The sequence below is a fragment of the Vigna unguiculata genome, chromosome 9, assembly GCF_037176805.1.
Source record: "Vigna unguiculata cultivar grain cowpea cultivar isolate G323 ecotype 2 chromosome 9, ASM3717680v1, whole genome shotgun sequence".
NCBI classification, from domain to species: Eukaryota; Viridiplantae; Streptophyta; class Magnoliopsida; order Fabales; family Fabaceae; genus Vigna; species Vigna unguiculata.
Window position 1 is genome coordinate 42912169 of NC_140800.1, and position 19873 is coordinate 42932041.

At 33.9% G+C, this 19873-nt stretch overlaps 3 protein-coding genes and 1 pseudogene across 4 annotated transcripts; 2 read left to right on the plus strand and 2 right to left on the minus strand.

The window, feature by feature from the left end:
* The first annotated feature begins 911 nt into the window (after positions 1-911).
* On the plus strand, positions 912-2572 carry LOC114162195 (BRISC/BRCA1-A complex protein). Its single transcript, XM_028046003.2, has 4 exons — positions 912-1264; positions 1352-1510; positions 1613-1975; positions 2353-2572. Exons 1-3 carry the CDS (start codon positions 986-988, stop codon positions 1967-1969), a joined length of 795 nt encoding a protein of 264 aa, XP_027901804.1. The 5' UTR covers positions 912-985; the 3' UTR covers positions 1970-1975; positions 2353-2572.
* Positions 2573-4593: 2021 nt separating this feature from the next.
* On the minus strand, positions 4594-7594 carry LOC114164853 (uncharacterized; annotated as a pseudogene). The gene is made up of 4 exons (XR_003599605.2): positions 6918-7594; positions 6294-6370; positions 5383-6215; positions 4594-4841 (listed from the first exon to the last, which is right to left on the minus strand). The product of XR_003599605.2 is annotated as an uncharacterized LOC114164853 (transcript).
* A 1811-nt stretch (positions 7595-9405) lies between these two features.
* Positions 9406-11123, plus strand: LOC114163995 (putative protein phosphatase 2C 72). Its single transcript, XM_028048443.2, has 5 exons — positions 9406-9643; positions 9760-10083; positions 10194-10308; positions 10396-10619; positions 10694-11123. The coding sequence occupies exons 1-5, from the start codon at positions 9473-9475 to the stop codon at positions 10898-10900; spliced, it is 1041 nt and encodes a 346-aa protein (XP_027904244.2). The 5' UTR covers positions 9406-9472; the 3' UTR covers positions 10901-11123.
* A 446-nt stretch (positions 11124-11569) lies between these two features.
* Positions 11570-18240, minus strand: LOC114163996 (uncharacterized). The gene is made up of 5 exons (XM_028048444.2): positions 18083-18240; positions 17423-17699; positions 16455-16560; positions 13050-13193; positions 11570-12049 (listed from the first exon to the last, which is right to left on the minus strand). Exons 2-5 carry the CDS (start codon positions 17683-17685, stop codon positions 11792-11794), a joined length of 771 nt encoding a protein of 256 aa, XP_027904245.1. The 5' UTR covers positions 17686-17699; positions 18083-18240; the 3' UTR covers positions 11570-11791.
* Between the last annotated feature and the right edge of the window lie 1633 nt (positions 18241-19873).

Below are 19873 nucleotides of genomic sequence, written 5' to 3' on the forward strand. Positions count from 1 at the left end.
GGTATTAAAACTTTTTGGGACTTGTTATTTACAACTTACGAAGTGTTTAATAGTGTTTTTCCTTTTGAATTATTGTGGTCATAAATTGTTTTCTAATAATTGGTGAGAGTAACTGTCTGTGTCAAAATGAATGTGACATAAATGAAAAATTAAGACCGGAATATTTTGTTAACGCATTTGCTTTGTTGCTGTTTTATTGTAGTATGTTTTAAGACAAAAGAAAATCATTATTGAATGTGTGAAAGTTGTTCACCAGTCATTCAATTTCATTTCTTTTTTTTATCCTTCGTACTTATTTCCCTTCTTTTCATTTATTTCACTCGAAGTATGCTTGAGACTTAAACAGTTAATGACCCATTAAAACGTAAAGAAGTTTCAAATAAGTAGTGTGCACAAATATTCAACGTTTTCGGGAATGCCATGATCATTTTGGATGACAAGAACGACATGAATACCATGAATGAACCAGAGCATAGCTTGATACATTGCTACCTTCAGAGAACCGATGGATACATTGCTTTTGGTGATGGACAACTTCTATTACTGCATCTGCCAAATGTGTAATGAAGGAAGGGGCAAGATCATGGTCAGGTATACGTGCTCAACTCTTGATGCCAGCTTCAAGCGCCAATGCCTTATACTCCATGTCAATTTCTTCCAGAGTCTCAATATTTGCACCAACAAAGCTGGGATAAAAGAAAGACGGGAGTAATTTAAATATTTGTTGTTTGGATGAAATAATGTTTTTTTTCCAATTTTAAATATAATGTTAATGATTATAGTTGAGGATAAAAGTATTTTAAATTAAACATGTATTATTTATCAGTAATATTATTTTTTATAAGCAGTAAACATAAAAGAATTTAGGAATGGGTAGAGCAATTGAAAATGAGATGAAAATTTGAAATTGGGAAAATATATAAGAGGGATATCGGGAGAGGTAAGAAGAAATCAAGAATAGAAGAAGATTAGGAATCAGAGAGAGATGGAGGGAATTGAAGGAGATGGGTGTGGAAGGGGTGAGGGAAGCAGCAACAGATACAGTCTGAAACCCTCGCGAGTTTCGAACGAAGATATTCTGATATGCGTGGACGTAGATCCTCAGTGCCTCGTCGAGATGAAAGGGGCCACCGGACCCAACGGCAGACCCCTCACCCGATTGGACTCCGTCAAGCAAGCCATCATTCTCTTCGTCAATGCCAAGCTCACCATCAACCCCCAACACCGTTTCGCCTTCGCTACTCTCTCCAACACCTTCTCCTGGGTTTCTTTCCACCCTAACCTATCTATTCCCCTTCAATTTAATCAATCATTTGCTTTTTAGGGTTTTTTATTTTAATTCTCATTACAGTTGCGGAGAGACTTCAACTCTGAAATCGACTCGACAATCGCTGCAATGCGGAGCATTTCAGCTTCTTCTTCCGCCGGCCCACCCGATCTCACCGTTTTGTTCCGACTGGCCGCTCATGAAGCCAAGAAATCACGTGTGGAGGGTCGCATCTTTAGAGTCGTAAGTGTTTTTCATGGCTACGATTAACATCACACAATCACACAATTGTATTTATGATTGTGAATCCTGACATGCAATCTGCTACGTGCTTCTCCATTGTAGATTCTGTTCTACTGCAGATCATCGGAGCGACCACAGCATCAGTGGCCGGTGAACCAGAAGCTCTTCACATTGGATGTGATGTACCTTCATGATAAGCCTGGTCCTGATAATTGCCCCCAGGAGGTTTATGATACACTAGTGGAAGCCCTTGAACATGTTAGTGAATATGAGGGGTTTATCTTGGAGAGTGGACAGGGTTTGGCACGTGTTCTATTCCGTCACGTCCTCATACTTCTGTCCCATCCTCAGCAGCGTTGTATCCAGGAGTATCTTGACATTCCTAAGTCAATTGCAAAGAAGGTTCCTCAGGTGGAGCCTATGGCCACTGAAGATACCGCACCCATAGCTTCCCAATAACACAATGTAATTGCATACTTCCCTAATCTCTTTTTACTTTATTTTTTCATGTGTATGTAGATGTTGTCTTCTTTTACCAGCCAAAGATCTTGATGTGATGTTAATGATGTATAAGTAATGTTCAATAGTTTGTAACCTGTGATATGGGAGAGAGGAGGGTTTGTGGTGTTTGTTCCATGTATCAGGTTTAGATCCTTTTGTCTTGTGCTATAACAAAACCAATTGTTTAGTTTAACTTTTCAAAGGTTATTCTTACGGTTGAAAATTTGTATGCATTGTCAATTGGTCAGTTCAATTTGACAGATTCTATCTCCCTGCTATGCTGGCATTCAAAAGATTATTCTCCAGGGAAATGTAATTTTTTTTTTTCATTTCAATTTCAGGAATCGGAAAGTGGATTGCCGTTGGACACTTTTAACCTCTCAAGGGTAAGGGAATATGATCATAACAAAGTTGGAGTCTTGTGTTACTGGGATTGTTACTAGCATGAACAATTTCTGAGTTTTGATTCATTTCCTACAAACCCACTTTCTTGTTGTCAAATGTAAGTGTAGGCATGGTAAAGAAAGTGAGCAGGGGATATATGCAGAGAAGTGTTTTCTATTTCGTTTGGCTTGATATTAGAACACCGTTATAAAATGCCACATGTATAGAAGATTGACACCGTAATGGTGCGATGCAAAAGAATGTCTAAACGGTAGTAGTATTTATAAAATCACAACAAAGTAAAATTACTATGTTTTTATTATTAAAAAAAATGGAAAGATTACACTAATACGATTTCAATTGTTGTACGTCTCAATACTGCATGTTTTTTTTAAAAATATACGTGATTTTAACTGTTTGAAAAAACAGCAAAGATTCATTGTCTTATATACTATGTAAAAAACGTTAAACTTAAAATTGCGTAATAAAATACGGTTTTTTAATGAAAATCTAAAATGAAATTGGAGCACCTTGTTGTTTATTTAGGTAATTTAAATTTATCCATTCTACTAAATTTTCTAATAAATGGCATCAGATTAATTCTATAACCTATATTGTGTAGTGCACTTGTATCCCTATCCGTCTTTACTTAAATCCCTTTTTCTCTTGTTAAACCATAAATAACTAATTCATTCTTCATATACTTGTGATTTTTTTTTTTAATTCTTGAAATTAATACCCTTATATTAATTGATAATAGTTTGAAAGTGTCACTAAATCAAATATTATTTTTTAACTGTGTCAGTTTTTTTTTATGACAACCACATTTATAATCTTTCACATTTTCATGGTGGTATTCTTGGGGCTAAACAAAACATAAATAAAAGATTGTAAGATCTATAAAACTCGGAAATTTTTGTGAATATAAAGAAAAAAGTGATCTGACAACAATACTAACTATTATTCACATAGAAATTTAGTAATAAGATTTAATAAAGGTTCAGTACACTTTATTATTAAACATATATTAGTTTTTTTAACATGTATCAAAGGTACTCGAGTTCTATAAATTTAAGAGATAAATATATATTTGAAATTTTTATATAGAATATTATTACATAGGCAAAAATGAATTTAAACTTCAAAAAGGAATTACCCTCTGCATTTGTACAGACCTGAGTTCATGGTAATCACACTTAAGTCTTCCACATTTTATGATTCTAATGTGTCATTAAATATTTTATTTACAAAATTATATTTATTTAGTTGCGTTAATTAGACACGATTGATAATTAATCACCGCTATCGATATGTATCGGCTAAAATACTTTGTCTAACTAAATCTAACACGCAATGTTTTTTTTATATACGTTATTTATTTATTAGCCATTTTACGAAAATTACTCAAAATTCAGATGAAAATACACCAATAATTCTTTCACTTTTGAAATTTACACAGTTATCGCTTCACCCATTTTAACCCACAATTGAATAGAGGTACATCAGACCTATATAATTTCCTCTTGAATCACCAATATTCGTATCATTAGATTTAACAGAAAACCTGAGACCTTTCGAACAACAAAAGCAGAAAATAGGATTTTGTACGGCTACGAAGTGCACCATTTCACTCTAAAATAAGGAAAAACTGAAACTTCTTTTATCACTCTGTGATGATGCAATGAATATTACTCAAACGTGCTGGATATTTCATTGCAGTATACCTGACTGCATGCGCTTATCTACTCTTCTTGTTCCACCATTGAAGCAAGGGATATAAAATTTGAAAAGGTAACTGTAAGGAATACAACCTAATTTGGTACCTATTTTATTAGCAAGTTTGTCTGTTTCTACCTTAGTTTTGGTTGTAGACAAAACATGAGAACTGCATATAAAGTCTAAGACTCTTCACATATATTCCGTAACACAATTACATAATCATATGAATTCTGAAAAAATATTTGGGAAGTGAAATCATACTCTTGCAGGAAAAGAAAAAAAGAGAAAACTTCCTGTGTTTACAAAGATGTCATAAACCAAGGTTTCTGGGAACTACTCTGCAGTATACCCCATTTCCAGTCGCAACCAAGGATAAACAGAGAATTGTAAGAAAAATTTGAACCATTTCTCGATTTGTGCGTGTCATCCTTGGACAGGTATGATAAATAACGGAAGGGTAAGTAAAAGAAAATATATGATGAAACCAAAATCCATTTCTTCAAATTTAGAAAGAAATTAATGATTACAACAATCTTCAGGACAAGCAATTTGCCAAATTAAGGAAAGTGAGATAAAATATAAACCAGGTACATGGAACATTGAAGTTTTCTCATTACAGAAAAGAGATCATAAAAACATGTAGCAACCGGAAATTGTCACATTTCACACAATATAATAGCATGAGCATCCTAGGCCAGTTGGGGCAGCAGAGGTGGAGAAGCAGCACCTGGGACAGCACCAAGACAGAAGCAATATGAGCATCACTACTTTTTAGGATAAATCAAATTCTCCTAATTTTTATAGTGTTTTGCAACAGAGGTGGAGAAGCAGCATCCGGGACAACAGCAATATGAGCATAACTACCTAGCCTACTCGTACAACACAATCTATATTAGTATAAAGTAGAAAAATCATTGCTGATATTAAAATTATCAAGTTCAATTACCATGTTGATCTAGTAGCCTTAAAAACATGGTGAAATTGTGAAATTGTAAGGTGTGAAGTAGTATCTCTTGTTACACTTCTTTGTAATGCTTAATGTCAAAGAAATCCAGGAGTCAAAAAGTAGATGAGCATATTTGAAATCTGAACAGCTACTTTAATTTGATGATATTTGAGTTTCAACTTTTGTATAAGCATATTAGTCCCCAACTCTACACATACATCTAAAGGATATGTTACACTAGGTACACACTAAATTAGTTTGCTTTAGAACTAGTTGTGAATAAATTTTAAATTGCAAAGGAAATGCATGGTAACATGCGTACCTTCACTTACTCTCATAATTTTCTTCTTTATTGAGAGCCAATCGAAGACCTAGAACAGTTGGAACTTGGTTTACCCTTATGAAAAAGCTTGAGAAGACAATCTCTTCTAAACTTGGGGTCTTGTTTTGCTATGGCTATATATTTATCAGAGGTTGGACCATGATGTATGAGCAACCACCGCTTATGTGCATCTTTTAGAGGTAAAAGCTTAAGATCTTCACCATATTGCACTGATAAAACCCCCGAGTAACCCAGCTCCCTCCGCAACTTTGCCATTTTCTTGACATCTGATGTGGGCGGAAAAATTGGTTGCCTCTCCGTCTGCCCATCGATGCAAGTTTCCGAACATGCATTTTGCACTTCTTCCATGTCTTCAAATGTTAGAGGGCCTTTCCGGCCAGATAATGGCCCAAACACAGGATGCCCAAACACAAAATGAATAGTGTTCTTGAAAGGGATATCCATCAATCTGCTCAATGAAGGATCTGCAATATAGATATTATAATATCCCCGGACAACTGAAAGTATGTCAGGCAACGAGGCCTTACTGACATATGGATTCTCGTAAAAAATATTTCTTGAAATTTCATGCCACAAGTTGATGTTGCTCTAACTTGTGTATTGGTCGTATGGCGGTCGTGTACCACGAGCTAATGCCAGATGTTTAAAAACCTCCCTTCCATTCCCATTCAGTATGTAGGGCTGCAAAGAAGAAAACATACAAGTCCGAAATCCAGAATAAAATTGATATACAAGCCTAAATATTACCAAATTACATACCTTGTTAGAATCAAAATTGTTGATGGAACTATCACATTCGCTGTCAGTAGTTCCTAAAAGGAAAATTGAAAATTAGACAACTAGCAACAACAATCAAAGAACAATATGAGCAATCAGATAAATTGTCCAACCTAAATCTTTGCAATGAGTAAGAGTAGAACTTGAAGAATCAAAACTTTGATTCAGGTGTTGGTTCTCGTCCATCTCACTGTCATCACAAGCAGCGAATGCAACTTAAGAAATCACTAATCACAGAACCAAAGTTCCAAACCAAATACATAACCAAATAAATAGTCCTAAAAATTCCATTTCAAGCAATCAAATAGTCCTTCATTCAATCTTCACCGGTTACGGTTGTTAGATGCACCCTTAGAACAACTCCCCTCCACCACGTTTCCATTAATCACCAAGGCAGTAACCAAAAACCAATAATCACCGGTAATCACCAGAATCAGTCAAAAAACAAGGCAGCAGTAATCACCAGAATCAGTCACCAAAAACAACAGGGCAGCAGTAATCACCATAAAAACAGTAATATAATATCAACAAAAATAACAGAAACAAAATCAATAACACAGCAATCAATAACACAAATAACAGAATCTAACGAGCAAGGGTAACAGCAGGCGAATTAGGGCTCAAAATTAGGAGAAAGGGTTCGAAATTGAAAATTGGAAAATTGAGGATGAATTAGGGTTCGAAATTGGGGAAAGGGTTCAAAATTGAAAATTGAAAAATTGGAGACGAACACGAACCTGTGGTGGGTGCGGTGGTCGGAAAACGCGAGGTCGTGGCTGCGTTACGTTCGGCGTTGCTGCAGTGGCTGTCGTCGTGCTCTACCAAACGGGGTGGTGATGGTGGATGGATGGTGGCTGTGGTGGTGGAAGGAAGCTTCACCGAGAGAGAAGAGCGAAGGAGAAGGTGGTTGTGGTAGAAGTTCAACAAGAGAGAAGAAGAATGAGAGAGATGGTGGTTGTGGTGGGGGAAGCTTTACCGAGAGAGACGATGGTTGGCTGTGGTGGTGAAAGTTGAGAAGAGAAAGTGAGAAAGTGGCTGCGTTTTTTACGTTAGTTTAAACTGTTATGACTAAGGTCACCAGAAGTCACTTAGACAGAGCATCTTCAAGAAATGGAAGAAGAAACGAAAAGCGCAATCTGAAGAAAAGAAATCTTCAAGCAATGTTGAGTATCCATGGCAAGCAAACAAGAAGCATCTCTCAGAATAGAAACCCAGAAATGATGAATGAAAGAAGATCCAAGTATTTTAATTCGTAACCATGATGACTCTGCTCTACACACTGCACACCGTACACTACTGATGTGAAGTAGCACTTAGGGCATTACTTGGAGAGGAGGAAATTAAAAATAAGATTATAATGTTTACTGAGAGAGGAAGAAAACATAAATTACTTTTAAATAGTAAAAGTATTTTATTATTTCTAATTACTAATCTATACTTACACTCTCAATTAATATTGATATTGAAGAAAAGACATGTGACAATGTCGTATGAAAAGTAAGGTGCAGAGTTTGCAGAGCAGAGTCATGATAGGGCTATAGCTATAGATATGATGATAGTGGTTAGATATTCATTTTTTATCTTCAAAATTATATTGAACTTACTTCTTGCTTGGTTCCTGTGTATCTTTTCTTCTTCATTACACAGATTCAGAGAAAATTTTCTCAGTAACACATTACTAATATTTTGTTAAGTAGCAACTAGGTGTTTTATTTTGATCCTATTATGTCCCACACCGATCACACTGGAACATACATAGAAGATCAATATAGCCTGGCTAAGGATGATACACAAATCAAGGAATGGTCCAATTTTTTTTTTATACTTTTTAGTTTAATTAATATTTTATACTTTTCAGAAAAAAATTAATTATACTGTTAAAGATTAAATCGTAAAATAGTAAAAATATATATAATTAATTTTTACAATTTAAATAATAGAAAATTTTTATTTATTTAGTAGATAATTTTTATTTAGAAAAATAGTAAATTTTAAGAAAGAAGATAAAATTTATAAGATAGAAATAAAAATAAAGAAAAAAAAATCCACTTTTATACATAAGAATTTAATTGTAGATTTATAAATGGAAAAAATTCCCAAATATCATATTACTTTATACATTTATTTTTCCGGGCCTGACATGTCTTTTGGGATAAATTGATTTTTCTTCGTAAATTTATATTAATTTAGGAAGCATGTATCAGAAAATGCTTTTGCGAAAAAGATGATAGGTTCAACCAAATAGATTTAACTATTTTAAAGCATGTTTTTTATATATAATACAGTCATACACTCAGATAACTATAATTAAATATATTATTTATTCTACGTTATAAATTATAATCATACATAATATATATATATATATATATATATATATATTCTAATTTAGGTGATAATCTATTTCTATGTTGTGCTATTTTACTTTTAGTTTTCACAAAAATGTGAACACTCGAAATTATACTCTTTTGTTAACACTGGTTATTAATAATAAAAATATGCAGTATTATATCTTTATTATATATACTAGTCATTAACAATAAAAATACCTAACATTATCTCTATTTAATTTAAAATACCCGTCTTACACACGTAGTAATGGCAGCGGAACAGTTATTCTGAATCTTTGTTTTCATTATTAATACATATTGAAAGTCAAATACCAATTAAATATATTAAAATGTTGTTCCATTCAAATAAGATTTCTAATTATTGGATCCTTCCTTTCTTCAACCATGCTTACAAAAAAAAATGTTAACTCAACATGTGTTTTAATTTATTATTAAGTTAAATTAATTAATGGTTAAGATACTAGATGTATCCATGCATAATTCTAAGAACTAAGAACAAGTTGATTGCAGGAATACAGGAAACTTGATCCTTATTTCACAAAAGTCCATAACTGAAACATAAGGAGAAAATGTTAGTTCTTAGTAATGTAACATAGAAGAAGAGTTAATAGTTCTGCAGAAGTGTTAGAATCTCTGATGGTGTTGTTAGAGATATTAATTTCATATATAGAAAGTCAGAGCCATTTGATTATTGTTAATTTCAATAATAGCCGTACTGTGTCCCTTAAAGGCAGTGTTGGGACATTCCAGTTGAATAAATAAGCATTAAAAAACCGTCCATTATTGAGTTTACATTAGCTTAAGCTTTCCCACAAGGAACCACATAAGCAACTTCACTTATTAAATTGCAAATGATTGCTATATATTGGGTCCTATAATTCGTGAGTGTTAGACTTGTTTGGTATTTTGAATAGAATAAAATAACAGAAGAAAAAGTCTCCATGGGTATCTGCATATCCTCTGAATCTTCAGCGATTCATGGAGCGCCTGAAGAAGCTCGTGATGAAAATGTGTTAGTGTTTGAAGCAACCAAGCTTCTAAGGGGACTATCCTCTGCTTACTCTAAACAAGGTACCAAAGGGCTCAACCAAGATGCTGCAACACTTTGCCAGGTACATGTTTGTTATAATGAAACTATCTCTGACTATTTTTTTTTTCTTCTGAATCCTATACTCACTACGAAGCACGTGACATTTATTGTAACTTCTCTTCCTGCTTCCTTTATTAGGTTTATGGGACGACAAACGCAGCGTTTTGTGGAGTTTTTGATGGGCATGGAAGGAATGGTCACATAGTGAGCAAAATAGTGAACAACCACTTGTGTTCACTCATAGTGGACCAGAAAAAAGTGCATGCAAAGATTGAAAAAAAGAACATCATAAGCCATGTGGAGACAGTAGAAGACGAGTCTTCATCTCTATTAAACAAGAATTTTCAAGAATGGAAAGAAGCCATTCTTGATGGTTTCAGGGTGATGGACAAGGAGGTGAAGTTACAAGAGAATCTGGATTGCTCTTGCAGTGGAACTACGGCTGTGGTTGTCATAAGACAGGTAAACCAAGTGAACCGAATCTTTGATCATATCGTATGTGCCTCAGTTTTTGGTATTTAGAATGGAAAATATATAGTAAGTAATAAGCATGCGTATGGATAAATTAACAGGGTGAAGATCTTGTCATAGCTAACCTTGGTGACTCGAGAGCAATCTTGGGGACAATCTCTGACGGTGAAATCGTGCCCATTCAATTGACCACGGATATGAAACCTGGATTACCTTGTAAGGCTAATATCACCGTTCTTGTTGAAGCTAAGTAAATTAATGTGAGCCTAAAAGAAAATGAAAAGTAAATAACGTGAAATGCAGGCGAAGCAGAACGAATAAAAGGTTGTAATGGGCGTGTATTTTCCCTGAAGGAAGAACCACACATCCAGCGAGTGTGGTTACCAGATGAGAACTCTCCAGGTCTAGCCATGTCTCGGGCTTTTGGGGATTTCATGCTCAAAGACTATGGCATCATTGCCATCCCTGAAATTTCGCATCGCACTCTAACATCTAGCGATCAATTTATTGTTCTTGCAAGTGATGGGGTAAGTGTTTTATTTTGCATGTTAATTTGCTTGTTTGGATTTTTCTTTATTGAGTTTTTGTTCTTGTGATTTAGGTGTGGGATGTGCTGAGCAACAAGGAGGTTTCCTCAATTGTGTGGGCAGCAGACACTGAGAATGAAGCAGCAAGGGCTGTAGTGGAAGCAGCAGTTTTAGCATGGAAAAACAAGTATCCTTCTTCCAAGTTAGATGACTGCACTGCCGTTTGCCTCTTCCTACAGAAGAAGCCACACTTTCTACCCGTCAAAAGTGGAAATCCCTGATAAGGCCCTTTTTTCTTGGTAACAAAGTTGCCATGTGAATGTTCGTTGGGAAGTTAGATGACAGATACAAGCCATATAGAAAGCTGATAAGAAGATGTACTGCTTCTGTTATTCTCTGTTAGCATCCTCTGGTTTCTCTTTTCTACTTTATAAATCTCCATGTATCTCCTATAATATAATCTTCTACTCCACTTAATACACCATGACTTCTTTTTCTATTAAATTTTGATGAGTGGTGTAATCGGATGATAATTAACAACCCTAATTTCAGGCGGTGATAGTCTGCTCAATTATCAGGAGTATTACCTTTGCACAGCCAGATTATACAGAAAATTAAAAATAAGCTATGTGATTGAGAGAAAAGGAAAGAAAAAGAATAATATTAAAAAAAGTGTAATAAGATACTTTTCGAATAATACAACTTATAATTGTATGAGGATTAATAGGTGTATGTTTATAATTTTTCTACATAAATAATCTAAAAGAAATAGTCGCTTTTCGAACTCAAAGAAAGACGCGCTGACAAACCTAAATTTTGCGAAAACGTCGGCCAGCTGGAAGATCAATACGTCCAGCAGTGATATCTTTTCTCTTTCCATTTTGTGGCTTTTATTTTTTATTTTTTATTTTTGCCCGCGAAACTATATATTAGATGGCAGTAAGGCAAAATGAATAAAGCCCTGTTTTTACCATAAACATCATTTTTCCTTATAATGAATTGTTGCACAAGCCAAAAAACAAAAACGAGAGCCGCAGGGAGAGGAAAAGGGAACAGAAGGAGAATGAAGTATAGCTCCAGTCCCAAAGGAAAAATGAGGGATGTGTCCGTAGAATTCCATCTGAGAGGGAAGAAAAACTTGTCAAGTGATGAAGGCCACTCTACTTCCAGATTCAGGTTGCATCATTGACTGGATTCTCTCCCAGAAGATCATCATCATATGATACTGGTATCCTTAACCTATCATGCACAGATATAGGTTTTTCTTCAGAAGGTGCTGGCTCATGTTGATTCTGCAGCTGGGAAACATGAAAATTACTGTCCAAAACATTGGCCTGATCCCTGCCAGAGAATGAAAAGGGCACTCCTTGAGAAGAATCGTCTTTCTTTGGCACAGGTCGTTGCGTCACATTAGGCTGCTTGAATTGTTTCTGCATTACGATAAACATGAAGCACAAAGGCAAAAACAGAACCAGTTAGTAAACAACAACGAAGAATTTCAAGAAGCATTTGTTCGTCATAATTAGTTAAGAAGATGGAATGATGAAAGGGATAATCCCAAACAATTCAGCAATCTTGGTCAGAGGTTTGAACACGGATTAAAATAGATATCTCGATCACAAATTTGGCCCAAATTTTTTGCTTTATGTTTCAAAAATCTCAATCACAAATTATACCAAAAAACAGAATACCATTAAGCGCAAACAAATTTCAGCAATGCCCTCATCTCAGAACCAGAGGCATTGGAGCTGATAACCAAATTTTCTTTGCATAGTGGGGATTTGTTCTTTTCCATTAAGGTTAATTGAAGTTGAATTGAAGTTGCTGGAGCAGAAAACCTGTCCATATTACAGAATCTGAGGATATAATTGAACAAAGTATGCCTCTAACATCCACGGGTACATATTTCAAGAAGAAACATCGCAAGGCTTCATCCTTGTGGGATCTCGGTAAATCAGTGTGTAATCATGTCTGTCAGTGTCAACTCGATTTTCTCACCAGTTACCATTTCACACTTAAGTAAACTACAAATTACAGTTTTAAGAGATCCAAGTCAAAAAATGCTAACCATAACTTTCTTAACCTTACATGCTTATTAACGCCATACCAATACCATACACACTTCAGAAATCAAAGGCAAACCTTTAAAACAATGAGGCCCTTCCTTACTTTAGTTGGATGGAAAAAGAACCCCTTCTTACAATAAACTCGCGGTGATTAAATAAAAGAAACTTTATTGTAGTGAGAAACCACATTTAGGCAAATTGTCAGATGATACTACCCCCCTAAAAAAGAAAAAATTCATTGTCGCTGGATAAACGGGAACAATACCTTTTATCTTTTGAAAAGATTGTATCAACTAGACAGCTTGCCCAGATTAGAAATTAACAAAAGAATAACAAAATTATGAAAGGTTAAAAAGTCACACACCTCAAACTCCTTTGTTTTTTTCATTATCTCTTTAAAGACCTTCGGTTCCCTAACTTTTAAGATGCTCCACAATATGCCACCCCCTGTCCGGAATCGTCTACCATCAGCTGTTCTCTGGCCGCCACAAGCCTGTATTGCATCCACCTGTAACTTCCCCACATCATTATACTAGTTTACAACGTATCAATTAGAAAATTGGGGCAGATTATAAATTAACAAAAAAGAACGAAAATGGTACTCTCAGTAGAAATTGAAGGGTACAAGTGTAGTTAATACACAATATGAAAATAGTTGATATTACTGTGATTCCATGCAAAGCACAAAACACATGTAATAGAATATAAGGTTTAATTGTACTTTTGCTCCTTAGTATTTTTTTACTTAAATTTAGTCCCACAATATATTTCCAACAACTCCTTCCATATGTTGGTTTAAGGTGAATTCAAGATATTGAAATCATTTGAAAGGTTCATAAATCATTAAAAAAACAAAAAAGAGGATTTGGGTGATACAGGTAGAGGTAAACCGATAGATACCTATTAGTAGTTGGTTAGGTGTCCTAGTGAAGGAAGTAGTTAGTTGGGCCGGCTGAGATAGTACAAAACAAACATCATATATTGCAAAAAAGAGGAGATTGGGATTTGAGAGAGAAATCATCTTAATATTTCAGAGAGGATTAGACTTCTTGACAAAGTGAAGAGTCCTGATCTTGAATATCCAAGAAAATGGTGGGTTTTGCATCCTCTAACCCTACCCTATGCCACATCATAGATTATGCTAAACCAGTTCTATCAACTGGAATCAGAGCTTTGATTGTGCGGCTGTGTATTAAATCTTGAAGATGATTCCAACATCTGATGGAGAAAAGGCTTACTAGTTGCTGACCTAGACAGAACAGTAATTTAAAGCCACAGGAACATGCAAAGGAAGAGAAGCTATCAAATGGTAGCTAACAGAGAAATTGCACAGAATGCAGCCTGGTGGATGACTTAAAGATGCTACACAAAAAGTTCAAACCCAAGTGTGATTATAATCAATTGCATCGGTATGCCAGAACTGCAAAATCACGGGGAGCTAAGTAAAACAAAAATGAAGATGACGAACCTTGGGTGCAAGAAAAGATAACAGAAAAGAGTCTGAGAACAAAACAAGGACCAAGGAAAACAAAAGAATAAAGCTACAAGAACCGGGCGAAGCCCAACAACATTACCCACATAATCAAAAAACAAAAAGAAAAAGTGAATTTCCTGAGATCAAGAATCATAATGGTAAGGATTGCATCAATGGCAAGTTGAAAATCTCTTTATAGATTACAAAGATGAGGCAAAAATTGAGGGAAGTCCTATCTTTGGCATGAAGGAGAGGCAAGGACTGAAACAAAGGCAGCTATTCTTTATTCTTTAAGACCGGATTGAGTCCAGTTTCTCAAATATCCCAGGAAATCATTCATTTGTATCTTCTAATCCTAGCCTACAGCAGCTACCACACATTGGCACAGCAACTGGGATTTCAGGCTTATTGAAAAACCCTGATTTCCTCTAGATTCTGAACCAGTTCGTTCAGAAACTGATAACGGTCCTAGAGGAATAAAATTTGCAGGTAAACCGAAACACAACTCTGAAGCCATTACACCAAATAGAAAAAGAAGAAATTACATCAAATAGAAAACGAAGAAATAGAGAGTAACTGATACAATGATTGGTTATAATATTACAAAATTACAATAAAGAAGCACCTAGTCCCTTTACTTGATAGTGCTATGGTAGTGCAAAAATCCTTGCAGCGTAAAGCAGCAGATTTCAGGAAGCAAACGATTTTCCAACAAAATGCTAGATCAGCAGTTAAATGCAACCTTCAGCGTGATTAATACACAATTAGGTGTTATGGTAAATCCGTTTAAAATATAAACTAACAGAGCACGATTTTCCTGTCTAGACATAACAAAAAATTCCTTACAGTACCTGGCATATTTAATCTTAAATCTTAAGTTTACCATCAACAGTTCCTGATCTGTTAGCTATTCGGCCATACAACTTAACTAAAAAAGAAAAGAACGTTGAAAGAGATCATGCCAAAATCAAATAATAATCACGATAATAAGCAGTACATTGAAAAAGAGATTCAATTTGGCTTTGAAATTGTAAGTTGCCACAATGAAGTGGACAAAAATGACATATGCCCAGTTTGTTTGTGCTTTTTCTTTAAAGAAAAAAATGTTTATAATGTAAACACTTCTTTAGTCATTTTTGTGCCTTTTTTCTTCTAGAAGCCGAGTAGTTTCTAGACAAAAAATTGTATCATAGAATCAATTTTTTAAAGCTTAACAAATGAGCCCTAGAGAACCATTAGCTTCCTTTTCACCAGCACATGCTTAATAAATTCTTAATGGGACCAAAAGGAGAAAACGTTCTCCATATATGCATAACTGACAATATGAAGCAACAAATATTGACATCAACCTTCACAAATAGCAAATAATGAAGTGGTTCAGCCAGGAACATCGAAGCTCAAGTAGAGAGTTGGAAGGAGCAAACTAGCATCTGGAAGGAAAATCTGCAAGGTTAGGGACAAAATTGCACACATCAGAGAATATGAATAGCTATATGGTGCTTGAAAGAGTGGATAAGAATAACCAGCTCAAGGCTGACCCAAATCTTTTAGGACCTTAGCCCCAACACAGGTGAGCAAATTATGTCTCCTCCCAACCATATCCATATTCTTGTAGAAGAAATGAATTCACATAACATAAATACAAATTTATTTCAAAGAAATGCAAAGCGCAAACCAATGGGAAATCAAGAGAGAAGGCCATTAAAGGTAGTGACTGAAGCCAAAATCAAGTGTATTCAGAAAGTAGGCATAGGACCATTTGAACCCAACCACATTTGGAAAATTAGAACCAGAAGTAGCTGGTATAATAAGACAAACTGTAAAAAGTAATCACTACTGTGCAGCTGTACCTCGAAGTAATCCCAGCAAAACTAACACCACCATAGACAATCAACCTTACCAACAAAAACCTATATATAATTAGCTAAAATAAGAATTCAGACAATGTGAAATCATTGTCCAAATGACAGAAACAACTAGTAGGAACTAAGACAAGAAACAAGGGTAAGAAATTATTGAACAGAGACAGCAAACTCCAGTGCAACTAATGGAGTCAGGAGTAAATCGTTGGAATGGTACAGAACCTGTACAATAACTATCATAGCAGTTATTAAACAATATTATCAAATATCAATGTTATTCAACTCATACTATGCATTGTTGCTAGGTGGTTCTTAAACTATTTCTAATTTCCAATTGGCCATGGTATTTCACACAAAATCTGACAGCTATAATAACAAACACAGTAAGCTGGCTTATTAAACCAAAATTGAGTATATAACAGGGTTTCAATACCTCATTGACAAGATCGCTTAATGCAGAGATCCCAAGGCAGCCCACAGCAGTGTATACCATGTAAGACTTTTTCTCTTTCAGTCGTCGACACGTATCTAACACAAATCTGAAAAACAGACAAATTGTTAGAAATTCAATGCTAGGACAGAAAGGCTGGTAAAAAAATTAAAGGGACAAACAGAAAAACAACTTTATATATTAGATCCATACCGGGTTGAGGATTCAAATACAATATAGGTTAAGGTTAAGATAACAAATGAGCAGTGAACAATACTGCATTTTCCAACCATATAAAAAGGAAGAAGCAAATACATAATTATTGAATACTTAGTATTAGAATTAAAAATTGCAATGGGTCATGGAGGCAACTGAGTTATGTCATTGGCAGTGACTTTGGGGCTACACCAACAAACAGCATATACTTTTCTATGTTCGGTAATAGAACTTGCATGATTTGAATAAAAGAGGAATAGTTACTAAAGCAAAACACAATCATAAACTAGAAAATATTATGAATCCAACCATCCTTATCATTAGGATTCGAAACTGTATTGGGTTACAAAGGTATTCATAAACAATACATGAAAGAGAAAAAACAAAACTTATGGCCGAGGTGTGAGGAAACAAAGAAAAACAGCCAAAAGTGCAAGGCTGAAGGGCTTGGAACTGCGTGTTCCAATTGTTGTTGAGCTGATGATTTGATACTTATGCAAAGAACTTGGAGCAAAAGTTGGATATGGGACTATGGGGTGAATTGGAACAGTTTTTTTTTTTTTTTCTGGTTCTGCTGTCATTTATTCAGGACATTTGTGAATAAGGGATCCAAGTTCAATGATATATTAAACGACATTCTACTACACATTAAAAGTTATGAGGTAAAACATACTTGAACTAAATTTTAGTGAGTGAATCATATTTTAGCCAACATGACAATGCCTTTCAAAACTCTAAAGGGCAGAAAGTTGGACCTGTCTATGTCCGTGGCATTAGATCCTGAACCCTTCCTCTTCTTCTTATTCTTCTTCTTGTTGGCTCTGCGCCTGCGGTTCTTACTGAGAGTTTCTTCATTTGCTTCATTGACATCTCCGGCACTGCTTTGTCCCAAAACATTTTTGGAATCTGGCTCCACCAACTCCCCTTCTTCGACATCAGCCATGTCAACATCGCCATCCATATCATCCAAGTCACCCTCCTCGTATATGACATCCAGAATGTTATCCCCGTTCTCCATAGCAAACAGCTAACCTGTATTCAGAAACATTATCAATTGTCAATTATCATGAACGCACAAAACATTATCACGAGAACTCTAATCTCAAATACAAAAACCAGACACAAAATTATAAACAAAAAAAAAATAACAGGGATATAAAACGAAGATGAAGATGGTATGTTAACACATGATTGGAGAGGGAAAAAAATGAAAAATAGTCTACGAACATTGAGTCCAATTTTGATTAAACAGAGAAAAACAATACACATAAAAACCCTAACGGTGCGTACATTTGTTCCAAATAGAGCGATTAAGAAAACTATTTGAAGTTAAACCACAGATAAGCACAATTGCACTACGGGTACAGACGCAACACAGTGGACAGATAGAATCGAAAAGATTGGATGTTGGTTACCTTGGCACTGCAGGGCAGTGAAAAACCAAACCCGAAAGAACGATGCGTAATCCTTCTATGTGAGCGAGCGGAGAAGAAAACTGCCGCAGTCTCGAGTGAGAACTACCACTCTTGAAATTCAGAGTTTTGAAGAAAAAGAAAGGGTCTCCATTTTTATACTAGTATGTGATGTGAGAATGGTGAAATTTTTATACAGAAAACATATATTATTAATAGGGATTTAAAAAAAAAAATATTATTTTACATTTTTTAATATTTTAAATTTTATAATTATTAAAAAATTAAGTTCAAAATTAATGAATCACGTCTTACCGTTATCATTTATGTAACAAAAATTGAAATACAAATAATAATATATGCATCTTGTATGATAATTCAATTCTAATGTAGTGTATATAATATATAAACCACTTTTCATAAAACTATTATAAAATATTGTTAAATAAAAAGATTTATTTTTTTCTTCTTATTTTAGTGGGATTTAACAAGAAATTTGGTGTGTATTCTACGGATAGATTTATTCATGTATTTTAAAAATATATATATTTACCAATGAATTTACTCATAAAATTTTCAAAACAACAATGACTTTTACCCTTAAATTCTTACAAGATGCAATTTTAAAAAAAAATCATTTACCGACGCATTCAATCACGAATTTTGCAATTAAATAATTAAAATCCAAAATGAAAACGTTAATATATTTTTAATGATGGATCATTACGAGCAAAAATATATATATCAATAATAAATATTATAAATTATCAACGAAATTTAACTATAAAATTTATCGACGAAGATATTATTAACAATAAAAATTTTAATTTATCAAAAAATATATATTAATAATAAAAGTTTTAAAATTTGTCATTATATTCTTTTTTTCAAAAATAAAATTTTATTCATTAATTGTGTAATCTTTTAGTGGGAAAGAGTATTTTTCTAAACCTTAAAAGACACAACAAACATAATGAAAGACTTGATCAATAGCGAAGACGAACTCTGTTTTCTACATTCACAAGTTTAACAAAACATGAAAAAACAAAATCAAGGCTTCAAAATAATAAAGAAGACGAACTTTATTTTCTACATTCACAAGTTTAACAAAATATGAAAAAACAAAATCAAGTTTTCAAAATAAAAAAGAAAGTAATGACAAAGATAAAAAAAAATACAAAATATTAATTCTTACAAATAAAGATAAAAGAAAAAAAAAAACTAATTATACTTAGTAACTAAAAGACATTATGATATATCTATATCATGTAGAAATTCGACAAAAAAGATAAAATTTTCGAGCCTATGATGAACTTTTTTTTCCCTTTTACTTTGAAACTTTAGAAAAAGTGAAAAAATAATTTTAAAAAACTATAAAATGATAACTAAATATTTAAAAATAATTCTGAACCAACATTAGTTAAGTTTTAGATAACATAGTAAGAATTAAATAATGTTAATATAATACATTTATCTCGTAAAGATTTTCTCCATCTCCCTTAATAATTTATTGTAGCACGAAAAAATATTGTTAATTTCAATAAAATTACTTATGTATGTTTGGTAAAATTAAATATTAATATAATACGTGTATGATGTAAAAGTTTTCTCATTCTCTTTCATTATTTACTTTAATGAAAAGTTTCATGCAGCAAAGATTTTCTCATTTTCTTTAATAAGTGAAAATACATGCGTCTTTAGTATTTTTCTTTTCAAGATAAAAAATATTATCACATAATTTTTTTATTAGAGATAACTGATTGAAACAACAATTATAAAATGGTTGTAAGGGGA

Coding starts and splice junctions, on each gene's coding strand:
- LOC114162195 (XM_028046003.2), top strand. CDS start 986: ATGGAGGGAATTGAAGGAGATGGGTGTGGAAGGGGTGAGGGAAGCAGC. Junction 1,265..1,351: donor TCTCCAACACCTTCTCCTGG/GTTTCTTTCCAC, acceptor TTCTCATTACAG/TTGCGGAGAGACTTCAACTC. Junction 1,511..1,612: donor AGGGTCGCATCTTTAGAGTC/GTAAGTGTTTTT, acceptor TCTCCATTGTAG/ATTCTGTTCTACTGCAGATC.
- LOC114163995 (XM_028048443.2), top strand. CDS start 9,473: ATGGGTATCTGCATATCCTCTGAATCTTCAGCGATTCATGGAGCGCCT. Junction 9,644..9,759: donor ATGCTGCAACACTTTGCCAG/GTACATGTTTGT, acceptor TTCCTTTATTAG/GTTTATGGGACGACAAACGC. Junction 10,309..10,395: donor TATGAAACCTGGATTACCTT/GTAAGGCTAATA, acceptor CGTGAAATGCAG/GCGAAGCAGAACGAATAAAA.
- LOC114163996 (XM_028048444.2), bottom strand. CDS start 17,685: ATGGAGAACGGGGATAACATTCTGGATGTCATATACGAGGAGGGTGAC. Junction 16,561..17,422: donor AATGCCACGGACATAGACAG/GTCCAACTTTCT, acceptor TCTGTTTTTCAG/ATTTGTGTTAGATACGTGTC. Junction 12,050..13,049: donor AAAAAACAAAGGAGTTTGAG/GTGTGTGACTTT, acceptor ATCGTAATGCAG/AAACAATTCAAGCAGCCTAA.